General features: G+C 32.6%; 1 protein-coding gene across 1 annotated transcript in view; it reads left to right on the forward strand.

Annotated features, from left to right (window-relative positions):
• The window catches only part of LOC145254581 (sorting nexin-10-like), a 51,895-nt gene that overhangs the window by 18,868 nt on the left and 18,789 nt on the right, over positions 1-14,238 (forward strand). The window contains exons 2-3 of the mRNA XM_080113189.1: positions 7,618-7,704; positions 11,650-11,753. Of these exons, the coding sequence (XP_079969315.1) occupies positions 7,618-7,704; positions 11,650-11,753 (191 nt within the window). The remainder of the gene's footprint in view (positions 1-7,617; positions 7,705-11,649; positions 11,754-14,238) is intronic.

A 14,238-nucleotide genomic window follows, 5' to 3' on the forward strand; every position in this document is an offset into this window, starting at 1 on the left:
AATGTTCCTGTAAAAATTATATATTTTTTTAAATTATTATAATTTACGATGCATTATTTTCATAAAAAAAAAGCAAAAATAAATGTATTCATTTTTTTTTACTACTGAAAATTATAACTTTAGTAAAGGTATTTCTTGTTAAAACAAAATAATACATTTCCACTAAGACTTAAATAAAAAATAATGGGTTCCTTATATTCCGTGATCATTATTTTATAAATACTGAAAATTTCATTAAAATTGGTTACTTTCCTGATTTTTGGTGAATTTCCAAGTAAAGGGAGGGGTCAAAATGTTTATACATTTGGAGCATCGGCATTCATTTTGCACGTACCTATTCATTTTTTATTCATTTTAGTTATAATGTGTTTTAAAAATTTTCAATCACCGTGGAATTTTCACAGGTTCTGCTAGTTTATATTAGTAAACCATACCCTCCCCCAATACACGTTCGTATTTCATATTTATTTCGTGTCGGGATAAATTACGTTTTTTTTTGTTTTTTTTTTGTAACCAATAAACAAACGTGCATAAAATTTGAATCGAAATCTCCTGAATTGTTATTTGAACAAATATCGGAAAAAAGCTGAATTATTGTTTTTTTTTTCGGTTTAAAAATAGACAAAACAAAAAGACTTTGACATTTAAAATTATTTTTAATTTTATTTTTTGTTTGTTCAAATTTTTATTTTTTTAATTTTTTTTTGTTCATTTTTTTTATTTGTTTGAATTTTATTTTTATTTTTATTTGTTCATTTTTTTATTTGTTTGAATTTTATTTTTATTTGTTCATTTTTTATTTGTTTAAATTTTATTTTTATTTTTATTTGTTCATTTTTTATTTGTTTGAATTTTATTTTTATTTTTATTTGTTCATTTTTTATTTGTTTAAATTTTATTTTTCATTTTTATGTGTTCATTTTCATTTGTTTGAATTTTATTTTTATTTGTTCATTTTTTATTTGTTTAAATTTTATTTTTCATTTTTATGTGTTCATTTTCATTTGTTTGAATTTTATTTTTATTTTTATTTGTTCATTTTTTATTTGTTTAAATTTTATTTTTCATTTTTATGTGTTCATTTTCATTTGTTTGAATTTTATTTTTATTTTTATTTGTTCAAATGTTTATATCTGGTTGAAGTTCTGACCATTGATCAGAAAAATGTTTTTTTCTAGAACAGTTACAATTAATCTGCTCTCCCCCCCCTCTCTCTCTCTCTCTCTCTCTTCCTCTTTCTCCATCTTCCTCTTTCTTTCTCTATTCTCTTCCAAATTTGGCAGCTTTCAATCTTTTCGCACTAACCACCAAACGTCTATGAAAAAAATTATTTTGCTATTTTGCTCAATGTTTTGAAACTCCATGGAATAAGGAAATAATTATATTTCTTGTTTATGCACAATAAATTTTGAAATTGTTAATTTGCATAATTTAATTACTCTCAAACTTTTACAAAAAAAAACTCGACTACCTATAACCGCTATTTATGATTTCCTCACTCTCTATCTGTGCCTACATCTAAATGCAGATTCCATGACCAAAGTTTCTTTCCCAGACCTGCCCACCTGTGGAACGCTGTTTCGCTTGCCTGCTTCCTGGTTGAATACAACATGATAGCCTTCAAATCCAATGTAAACAAATCCTCGTTGAGCCATCTCTATAAATAATCAAATTCTACCCAATCCACACCATTAACAATTACTACACAACCACCTTAAATTGATTGACCCTTATCCTCGAGTGGCCTTCGGGACTTGATAAATGGTGACTCTCAAGTTAAAAAAAAAAAACTTGGGTGTGTTGGTTTGTTCTCTATGGACTCCGAAATGGCTTCACCCATTTTGTTGACATTTTGCACAAATATACTTTATATGTTTGGGAGTGTTCTGATAAGCTCCAAAAAGCAATAATCGAAAAAATCCAATCAAAAAAGGAACAGTCCAATTTTGACCAATGTTAACACTCTTATACAACCTAACATCACAAATGCATTCAGGAATTTTTATCACTACAAGCAGAAAATCAGCAGCAGGTTCTTTGATAAGACAGGAGTGCATTCGAAATGAATATTTTTGCTTAGAGCACAATTAAACCATGATACTTGAATTTTGTATTTAAAACTTTTATTCAAGCCATTATATAAAAATACTTTATAAAATCCAGAGTAGGTTCTCTACAGTGCAATGTAGACTACAATGTATTTTGGAATAAGTCACTGCAAGGTACACCGTGATGGGTTCCCAACTAGAGGAGACAATCAATTTGATTGAAAAATAAACGATTTCACCTAATTTGATGACAATAATATTGTCATTTTGGAAGTATGGAACATTCTTGATCCCCATTTAATCTCGGGCAACGTCGGGTCTCCCTTCTAGTATATATATATATATATATATATATATATATATATATATATATATATAATTGGCATAATAATTACATGAATGATTCTATGCTACGAAACGGGTGCTGTCAAGAATTGAACATTTTAACGTACTTAAAGAAATAAACGGTAAGATAGACAACATCTTGTAATTTCAAATATAAACTTTGATTTGTGTATACTTTGTTGTTAAATCGAGCTTCATAAATAAACGGATTAGTATCAATAAAACGTGAAATATAATTAAATTAGCATATTTTTCCATAAGCTTATATATATATATATATATATATATATATATATATATATATATATAGTAGGAATGGTAATTAATAAAAACTGAAGAAAGTGCTCAATACTGTTGTAGAGCAAATATGCGTTTTATTTTTTATTATCGTATCTTTCTGTTAAGTTACATTATTGTTTCAGCTACCTGGCCGTTTTTTGGCCGTTTGTAGCTTCCTCAGACTTTTACAGAAATGTTCGTTGTTATGGGATGAAAGATATATATAAAGTGAAAATGCGTGTGTGTGTGTGTCTGTGTACATTTCTCTACCAAATAACTCTGTCAATTTTCGATCAAGAGACTTGAGATTTTACATAAGGAGTATTGAGATTTGGGGAAATCTTTTTGATCGGTTTTCGGACAGAAATTTGGCTGTCAACGATTTGACCTTTGAAAACTCTACCAAACTCTTCCGACAATTTTGGGTCTAAACTCTTGAAATTTTAGATGTAGGTTACTTGGACATGGATCAAACTTTATAATTTGATTTGAGCCCAAAAAAATAAATATGAAACACACAAAATTGGGGTCAAAGTTAAAAAAAATTTGACCTCTGCGGTTTCTACTAAATTACTCAGCCAATTTCTGGTCTAAACATTTGAAATTTTACATAAAGTGTATTCAGAGATAATCGGTTTGGGTCGAAAATTGAGTTGCCAAGGAGTCAACGTTCAAAAGATTTTATATTTGCGGTGTCTAGTAAACTACTCAGCCAATTTTGGCTCTAAACATTTGAAATTTATATATGACGGGTATTCAGATATGTGGCAAGCATTTTAATCAGTTTTTCGGGGGAAAATTTGGCTGTTAAAAGGTCAAAGTTGAATGATTTGACCTTTGCAGATTCTACCAAATTCCTCTGCCAATGTGGGTCTAAAAACTTGAAATTTTAGATGTAGGTAACTTGGACACGGGTAAAACTTTTTATTTTGATTGGAGACCAAAATAATAAATGTTAAGGGGTCAAAATCCAAATTGGAGTCCAAGTTATAAAAAATTTACCTCTGTGGTCTCTACAAAATTACCCAGACAATTTTTGGTCTAAACATTTGAAATCTTACATAAAGTTTATTCACACACAGGGCAAGTTATGAACAGTACATAGAGCCAAAGCAAAGCCGTTCTGAATTGAAGATTGTTTCTATAGAAATATATATATATATATATATATATATATATATATATATATATATATATGAGAGAGAGAGAGAGAGAGAGAGAAAATAAAAAGGAACAAACCGAGTTATGTGTTCATCAACGTTTCGTCTTTATTTCGAATGAATGAGATTAAGAAAACAAAAACACCAGTACAGTGTTTTCTTAATCTCATTCATCCAGAGGAAGTCTTGAAATAAAGACAAAACGTTGATGAACACATAACTCGGTTTGTTCGTTTTTATTTTCTCTATTTTGTCGGAATACTATTTTCATTATTCTCATCATATATATATATATATATATATATATATATATATATGTATATGAGAGAGAGAGAGAGAGAGAGAGAGAGAGAGAGAGAGAGAGAGAGAGGGAGAGAGAAACAATGAAAATTGCCTATGAAAATAAAAAGTGAATTAATTGCAATATTTCTCAATCCATCAAAACTTCAAACAAAAAATTAAAATAAAGATAAATCTTTAACCTAATAATTTACTCAAATGAACTCTTTTCATTAGAGAAAAAACATTAGTTGAATAAAACAATAAAAATTTCATGAACGAAAAGGCATAAAATAAGAGTCAAAGTAAAAAAATCAATACATTAATCAATTAATGTACTCCAAAAGGTTCTTTCCGATTTTCTTTTTGGACCTTTCGGAGTACAATTTGATTAATTATCACTGGGATGCGATACTATCAACATACCTTCCCCCACACAATAGTGGTAGGAAGAAAAAAAAAAGAGAGGAAAAACTATAAATGGATCAGCAGAACAAAAGTTACAGGAAGTGAGCTTATTAGAAAGACAATGGAGGGGAAGTTGTTCACCAAGGTACACAAAAGAAAGCTTAAATAGGATCGTTAAACAAAGTGTGGTAGGAGATTGAAACAGAACCGAACAATAGAGGTCAGTATATTTACTGGGTGGAATGATAAAAGAAAATAAACAACGCTACAGCTTTATTTCAAAAATTTTATCAACAAACATAAATTCAGGTAACTTGATTATGTAGTAGAGGTGACATTTATTCAATGTAGCCGCCTACAGCCTCAATCACCGCCTCGATAAGGGTCTGGAACTGGGAGCATGCCTTTTCCATAAGCGCCGACAGGAGCTTGGCAGATACTCGGTGTTGTGGGAGGTCATGTTGGTGATGTTTCAATATATGACTAAACTAGCAGGTTCAGGTTAGGGGAGAAGGTAAGGCCAGTGAAAGAAGGGTACAAAGTCGTAGTGCTCTTTCTTTAGACTTTTAGGTTTTTTTGGGTTTTTTTTTTTTTTTACATGGAGTTCATCACTTATCAAGGCCCAATGGCCACTCGAGGATAAGGGTTATTGTGTGTACAGTAATCAATGGGATAGTGTAGCAATAGTATTGGAGAATTGATAAGGTGTCATTACTTAGGGGGCCGGTTCATCAGGAATTTGTTTGTGTTGAACTTGAAGACATCCAGGTTGAAGTCGGGAGGGAAACAGGCAAGCGGAACAGAGTTCCAGAGGCGTCCAGGTTGGTGTCAAATGCTGCTGCCATGCCCAGGGTTTACCTGGAGCCACCTGATTGCACCAGGGGATCACCACACTCTTTAGCACATCCAGGTACACTTTGGTATTGGCTTTCAAGCTGATTTCGAAGATGTGAGATAGCATGATGTGACACTTGAAACCACATCACTGCACGCCTGTGGAATTGTCTTCCGTTTGCCTGCTTTCCGGCTGACTACAATATGTTTGTATTCAAGTCTAACGTAAATAAGTTCTTGATGAGCCGTTCCATATGAGTTATCAAGTTTACTGAATTTTCATTACTAATTATTACTATATTGTCCAATTTCTACTGTACACTCTTTGACCCTTATCCTTGAGTGACCTAATGGCCTTGATAATGTGGTGATGCCTGTGTAAAAAAAAAAAAAATGACCATAACAATGGCCGCAAACTTTGTTTTCATCACCCCGGGCACGTCCCTGTTATTCATGGTAATCCAGCGGTGCATTTTGCAGGTGCTGGCAATGGTCCTGTTGTCATAACTTGGATCGGTAGAGAGCACGAGTTGTACAGCGACACATTTCTGATCTCGCTCGTTGAACATTGTGTCACTTTCAAACATGATAGAAGGCCCCTATCGCTCTTGAGATTTGAACTGGCCAACAAGTAGGTGGTCTGCAACAAAAAAAGAAAACCGGTTTTCATCAAACGGAAATGTAATCATGTCATCTTTTCTAGGGCAACAATTTTATTGTTCAACCTGTAGAGTTTACAAGCCAACATGGGCGAACACTAGGGGCCCATATTCCAAGAGGGGATGAATCATTACCTTGTAAAGCCTAGTCAGCAAATGCCATTCGTGAGGAATTTAGTAACTCAGAATATGCAACATGTAAAGTTCCCTATTAACCCTGTTGGATACATATAAGACAAATGGTCTTATATGTGGCATGTACTTCTTTTTTTAAACCTGAAATTTGTTGCACAGTGTTGTCTGAATATTGAGAAAATTAATTGAAGTTATCATTTGTAATTAATTTTTATTTTTATTTTAAGAAAGCGAATTGATGATGGAGATTTGATAGAGTGTCTTACTTAAGGGGATGGTTTGTCAGGAATTTGTTTATGTTGGATTTGAAGACATTCAAGTTGTAGTCAGGTGGGAAACAGGCAAACGGAAGAGAGTTTGATAGTCGTGCACGTCTGAGAAAGAAGCTCTGCTCATGGAATCTAAATTTTGATTTAGGCACAGATAAAGAGTGGGGAAAATTATTGACAGTAGTTTCAGCCAGACGGGTGTTTCTCATGAAAGATTGGCGAGGGGGACGAGAGATTGGAGCTCAGACGAGCACTTGCCATGACAATAACGATAAAACAAAGACAAGCTCGCAACGTCTCTTCTGTGGGAGAGAGGCTGCAGGGAAGAGAAAAGGGCATCCCCACCAAACCACGAAGTCTATTTTGTACTCTGTCAAGGCAGGATAGGCTGTTTTTAGCAGCTCCTGCACGTACTTGGCTTTTATATAGATAGAGAATTGCATCAGTAGTGAGATATCTTCTGGAGCGGTAGAAGGATCCCACCATTTTCCCAGCGTCCCTGGCAACAGATTTGATGTATGTATTCCATTTCAGATCAGGAGTAAAGGTCAAACCCAAAAGCTTGTGAAAACCTGGAGCCTCCCCAAGACGAGAGCCATCCATTTCAATTGATGCCAGATGGGGATCAGAGCGTTGATGATATAAAGATAGAAGCTTGGTTTTGGATACATTAAAAGTGACCAGCCACCTCTTCCCCCATTGTACCACACGCTCAAGATCAGAGGAGAGAGAATTAGAGAGAACTTTGTCATTTACGGCCTTTGATGTGTTGCCATAGATGGTCGTGTCACCAGCATAGATGTCAACGAATGATTTAAGTATGTGTCTTGGGAGATCATTGATATAAATCAGGAAGAGAGTTGGGCCAAAGATGAGCCCCTGGGGAACTTCAGCATTAATACTGTGGGCCTCTGATTTCTGCTCATCAACCACTACTCTTAATGAACCTATCAGAGAGAAATGATTTAATGATTGAGAAAACATTTCCAGTAATACCGTAGCTGGAAATCTTGTGAAGTAGGCCCTTATGCCATACCTTATCGAAGGTCTTAAAATAGTCTAATTCCAAATTTCTGCTCTGTCTGGCAATTTTTTGTTTGGTTTTAAAATTTTAAATAACTAAAGTAAGTTTTGTTTGTTTTTAAGAAAGTTTTTTTTTTAATTTTGTTATTTTTTTATTTTATTTTTTCCCTTATTTTAGGCGAAAGCATCGATAGTTGTGCCGACGTCATATACCATTTACAAAAATGGGAAACCAAAGTATGAAAATTATAAAATAAAAATTGTGGTAAGTGAAAACAAAATTTTTTTTTTTTTAATGCTTGAAATCATGGAAGTAATTTTCTGCTTTTTTTATTTTTTTATTTTTTTATTTTCTGTATTTCTATAAATGTGAGAATGTGTGTGTGAGGACATTTCTCAATCTATATAAACGAATTTTTGATCTACAGACTTGAAATTTAGTATGTAGGGTATTCAGACATGTGGAAAACGTTTTAATTGCTTTTCATCTGGAAAAAAATGGCTACCAAGCAGTCAAAATTGAAAAAATGGCACGTTGCAGCTTATCAAATTTTTATCTGTTTGTCAATCGTTTCATGCATGCACATGTGTGGATCATTCACATGACAGATTAGTTATGTTAAGAATAAGTAGGTTTGAAAACACATTTTAAAGACGTGCCAAGCTGGCCTAATGGTTATCGTATTGACTCACTGTCTTTAGGTTTTGGTTTCAATCTTTTCTTTTACTTACAATAAGTGAACTGTTTTAAAAAACATAATACTCGCATGCACGTCTCAGTTTCTTTCCGCTTTTTTTTTACTTCATTTTTTTAAAGGAATTTAAATTTTTTTACTTGATTTTTTAAAGGAATTTACTACTTTATTTTTTTTTAAATAATTAAAAAATTTTTACTAAATTTTTTAAAAGAATTAAAATTTTTTTACTAATTTTTTTTAAAGAATTTACATTTTTTACTAAATTTTTTTTAAACAATTTAAATTTTTTTATTAAATTTTTTTAAACAATTTAAATTTTTTTACTTCATTTTTTTTGAAGAAGTTAATATTTTTACTTTTTTTTTTAAAGGAAATTAAATTGTTTTACTTTTTTTACTTTATTTTTTTTAAAGAATTTAATTTTCTTACTAAATTATGTTTAAAGAATTTAATTTTTTTACTAAATTTTTTTTAAAGAATTAAAATTTTTTTACTGATTTTTTTAAAGAATTAAAATTTTTTTACTGATTTTTTTTAAAGAATTTAAATTTTTTTACTATTTTTTTTTAAAGAATTAAAAATTTTTTACTTCATTTTTTTAAAGAACTAAAATATTTTTACTAAATTTTTTTTAAAGAATTCAAATTCTTTTACTTCATTCTTTTGAAGAATTTAATTTTTTTACTTCATTTTGTTAAAGAATTTAAATTTTTTAACTAAATTTTTTTTAAAAGAATTTAAATTTTTTTACTTCATTTTTTTTAAAGAATTTAATTTTTTTACTTCATTTAAAAAAAAATTTTTTTTTACTAAATTCATTTTTAAAAAAAAGTTTTTACTATAATTTTTTAAAGAATTTAAATATTTTTACTTCATTTTTTAAAAGAATTTTATTGTTTTATTCATTTTTTTTTTTTAAGGAATTTAAATTTTTTTGCTTCAAGGTATTTAACGGTACGGTATTTCTGTTTATAATAAATAAGAATTCTGCATTAATTAAGATATAATATTTATGCATGTTTTACGACTGGGCAATGCCAGGCGACCTGCTAGTAATGTAATAAAACTCACACTCCTTTCCATAGTCGAACGATATTGAGTCCAAATAAACTTCAGTCTTTGATTAACTTGTAGACATTTTTAAATCATGGAACTGTTTTATGTTTTGGTTTTGGTTTTGATTCTAGCTGATGACACTCAAATCATATTTTTTTTTATTTTTGAAATCATAACTATATATTGGGTACAATGTTAAAACAGGTCCCTTCAGTCTTTTGACAGATCATGGATACTCACTGTAGGGGTGCCTGCGAGTGAAATTTTTTTTGCAGGAGATGTGCAATCCCACCCCTCTAAACTGGGCACTTGGGAGTGCTTGAGTACCACACATACCTATGCAATTAGATTGGGGTGACCGTCTTCTGATGGGTTGAGGGTACCAGATTGACAGCTCTTGGCTGCTGTTTCCGACTGGTAGTACAGGAACCCTAACTCTTTGGTAGCGCTTAGAGCGTCTGCTCCATCAACAGTTCTCTTCCAGCTTAAATGATTAATTCCACGCTCTGTACACCTCTCCTGAGTCGACATTGTTAAATACCAGTGGCAAGGAGAGTGTATGTTCAGGGAAACTGGAAACAACTGCTGAGATAACCGGAGATGACAGAATTCCTGAATGGTCACCCATCTGGTACTAACCAGGCTCAAAGTTGCTTAATTTCGGTTATCTGATGAGACCTGGTGTGTCAATGTGATTATTCCATTATGAGTAGAATATAATATGAAATATAATATGAAATAATTGACTAATAAATACAAAATCTGTGTATATTAAAATATCATATTTAAGTATAATAAAAAAATATGCATTAAGTGCGCTTGAAAGCCAAATCACAACGTAAAATTAGGAAAATAAACAAATATTTTACTTGTTTGAAATTTATAACAAATATATTTCGGAGGTATACTCCATCTTCAGTGTGTTGTTTTGTTTCTTTTTATTTCTTTCCTTTTCTTCTTCCTTGCCATGTCGTAAAGTTGGAGAAAGAAAACTTTACAACATGGCAAGGAAGAAGAAAAGAAAAAAAAAAGAAACAAAACAAAACACTGAAGATGGAGTATACCTCTGAAATATATTTGTGATAAATTTCAAACAAATAAGATATTTGTTTTTTTTTTCCTACTATTACATTGTGATTTCGCTTTCAAGCGCACTTGATGCATATTTTTTTTATTCAAATTAAAATAACGTTTCTATATGAACTCTCATTCTTGACGATATTTAAGTATATTTTACGACCAGGCAACGTCAGGCGTGCCTGCTTGTTGTTAATAAAATTCACAATCCTATCTGCAATCCAATCATATGTTGTACAAATAAACATCAGTCGATGCTTGACTTGTTTACCAAGTTTTAGCCATGAATGTCCAACAGTTTTTGCTTTATTAAAAAAAGTGGCATTCACCCTGTACAAATTGAACCAGAGGAAGTTTCTAGGAAATATCAAATTAACAAGCGATCCCCAGTCGCATGTATATCCCCACCAGAGGAGACGATGATGTTAGGTTTGTGTGGCTCTTGCAGGGAGGTGTCGACATCCCCCTACATACAGCGCCTGGTATTCTCACCCATCTGGTGTTGACCAAGTTCGACATTGCTTAACTTTGGTGATCAAACGAGAACAGGCCTGTGAATGTTATTATATTGTTTTATTTTTAATGTTTCATTGCTTTCTTTTATTACTGTTCATTGATACGTTCTAAATGTGGAGCTCTGCATTGATCAATACTGAGCACTACTTAGTCGTCGGTAAGAAGTTTGCATGGACAAAACAATGTTACAAGGAATGAACAATAATTTCAACAAGATGGAGCAAAACACCACAATTCAAATGACTTGTTGAAATGTGTGTGGGAACACTTTGGTGATCGTCTCATCATTAGGAGGCGTGATCTGAATGAATTCTACACTCACCGGACCTTAAAACCCCTCAGATCTAAGAACCATGCAAAACAATTATTTGAATTGAAAATTTATGCGCAAAATTTTGCAATAAAAAGGCCAAAGACTACTTTGCGCAAAGATTTGGCAACAAAAAGGCCAAATATAGCAACAAAAAGGCCAAATTGCATCCATTTAGTAATAAAAAAAGCCAAATTTACCCAATAATTTGGTAACAAAAGGCCAAATCAGACCAATGCGACAAGTCGTTTGTCGCATTGGTCTGATTTGGCCTTTTTTTTTTTAGTCGTTTTGAGCAAATATTTGGCAATAAAAAGGCCGAATTAGTGTAATGCGTGTTGTAAGATTTAGCAATAAAAAGGCCAAGTTAGACTAATTTGGTAATGAAAAGGCCAATCTGGGTATTTATTTTTCTAGTAAGGTAAGAGTGGAAGAAGCATTCTGACCTGCAAAAAATGCCTGGGCAACCCCATTGGCATTCATTTGTAGGGACTGCAATTTTACATTCGGTGTTGATTCAATTTTTTACATTTTTCGTTTTCACTTTTTGCAGAACAACAATAAAATGTTTTTCCATCCGTTGACGGAAGGCGTCTGGCGGTCATTTAAAGAATTCCATTGGCTTCGGAAATATTTTTTGAAACAATATCACAACCAGTAAGTGTGTTTTGTTGTTTTTATGGCGGTGTAATTCATTTTGTTTTTGTATTTTTTTTAGTCGTGTTCCCCTCAAATGTAAGGCACCATATTTAATGGAGATGAGTGAAATGTTGGTTTACATTACATTTAAACTTCTGCATGTCAGTACAGTCAGGAAGCAGGTAACAGGAAGGAAATTCCTAAGTCTAGCAGTCTGAGGAATGAAATTATTAGGGTAGAAGTCTTTCTGGCATCTAAGAACCTATGCAGTGAAGGGGTGGAATTTTGTTGCTAAACAGGTTTGTCAGGGGTCGAGGGGGCACAAATGCAATGAGTTAATAAGGGCACATTTCATTAAAATATTAAAAAACAGGCACAGGAATGCAACATTGTGGTGATGGGGGAGGGGTTGCGGCTTGGCTAATTTATTTGTGGGGAGGGTTTGAGGCTTAGTTGACAGTGCAGAACCGTTTTTTTTTTTTTTGTTCAAGAGGGAGAGACTTGTGGTGGTGTAACACAATGTGAGCCTATATCATATCCCGGGCGATATTTATTCACCCTGCTGATCGGATTTGATCGGTTGGCCTTGGCAGAATGATTAAAAGGAATGTTCATTCTTTGAAGATGGCGAAAGGTTAAACTTCTCGATTGTAAATTGGGAGGACATTTCTTGAAAAGACCATGGAGCAAACATCAACAAAATTATCGTTATAGACATTTGTGAAAGATGAAAACAAAAGTTTGTTGTTAACTGGGTCTGTTCGAGCACACTTCTTCAAACATGTGGTGAATGTGTGGAACCAGCTGCCGGAAGAAGTGGTTTCTGCAGAGTCACTCAATATCTTAAAAGTAAGGCTAGACAAACATTGGAGGAATCACCCGCTTTGCTTTGACTACAAAGCTGGAGATGATGTGTATTGAGAGACTGTAATCTCGAGTGTATAGACTCACTGTATATTGTATTGTATTGCATTGTATTGTATTGTATTGTATTGCATTGCATTGTATTGTATTGTATTGTATTGTATTGCATTGCATTGTATTGTATTACATTGTATTGCATTGCATTGTATTGTATTGCATTGCATTGTATTGTATTGCATTGCATTGTATTGCATTGTATTGTATTGCATTGCATTGTATTGTATTGTATTGCATTGTATTGTATTGTATTGCATTGTATTGTATTGCATTGTATTGCATTGCATTGTATTGTATTGTATTGTATTGCATTGTATTGTATTGTATTGTATTGTATTGCATTGCATCGCATTGTATTGTATTGCATTGTATTGTATTGCATTGCATTGCATTGCATTGTATTGTATTGTATTGCATTGTATTGTATTGCATTGTATTGTATTGCATTGTATTGTATTGCATTGCATTGTATTGTATTGCATTGCATTGCATTGTATTGCATTGTATTGTATTGTATTGCATTGTATTGTATTGTATTGCATTGTATTGTATTGTATTGTATTGCATTGTATTGTATTGCATTGTATTGTATTGCATTGTATTGTATTGCATTGTATTGTATTGTATTGTATTGTATTGCATTGTATTGTATTGTATTGCATTGTATTGTATTGTATTGCATTGTATTGTATTGCATTGTATTGCATTGCATTGTATTGCATTGTATTGCATTGCATTGTATTGCATTGTATTGCATTGCATTGTATTGTATTGCATTGTATTGTATTGTATTGCATTGTATTGTATTGCATTGTATTGTATTGTATTGCATTGTATTGTATTGTATTGTATTTTATTGTATTGCATTGCATTGTATTGTATTGCATTGCATTGTATTGTATTGCATTGTATTGTATTGTATTGCATTGTATTGCATTGCATTGTATTGCATTGTATTGCATTGTATTGTATTGTATTGCATTGCATTGTATTGTATTGTATTGTATTGTATTGCATTGTATTGTATTGTATTGTAAAAGAATCATATACGGTTATGTCAAGCAAAAGATCACCGAAAAACGTAGATAATCGAATTATTCTGTTAAGAGAACAAAAGAGATGGAAAGACCTCACGGAAGAGAGAGAGAGAGAGAGAGAGAGAGAGAGAGAGAGAGAGAGAGAGCAAGAGAGAGAAAGAGAGAGAGAGGAGTGTTGTATGTTATGAGGTCGGCGATGGCTGGCTGCTACTGATGCTGTAGCTAGGGTTGCTGCTGATGTTGTCTTACATGATGTCGGTGATGGCTTGCTGGGTGCTGTGGCTTGAGCTGCCGTTGGGACGGACCTCACTACTCGGCGATCTAGCCTGTTCTGCCTGGTTGTCGCAAAATCAGCTGTATTTATACTTGACCTGCGGACGTAGTTGAAAACATGATTTGGCTCCTGGCGTTAATGCGTCATTTTCGTTTTAGTTAGTTTCCATGTCTTAGCATACAGCATGGGGGGGTGTATGTTCATTTGTCCGTATCAGATTGAAGCTGATAAAGTTGTGGATGTATTCGAGTAAGAATTGAACTCTTAAAGT

Source organism: Euprymna scolopes, chromosome 30, assembly GCF_053919585.1.
Source record: "Euprymna scolopes isolate OS-2025 chromosome 30, ASM5391958v1, whole genome shotgun sequence".
Classification (NCBI taxonomy): domain Eukaryota; kingdom Metazoa; phylum Mollusca; class Cephalopoda; order Sepiida; family Sepiolidae; genus Euprymna; species Euprymna scolopes.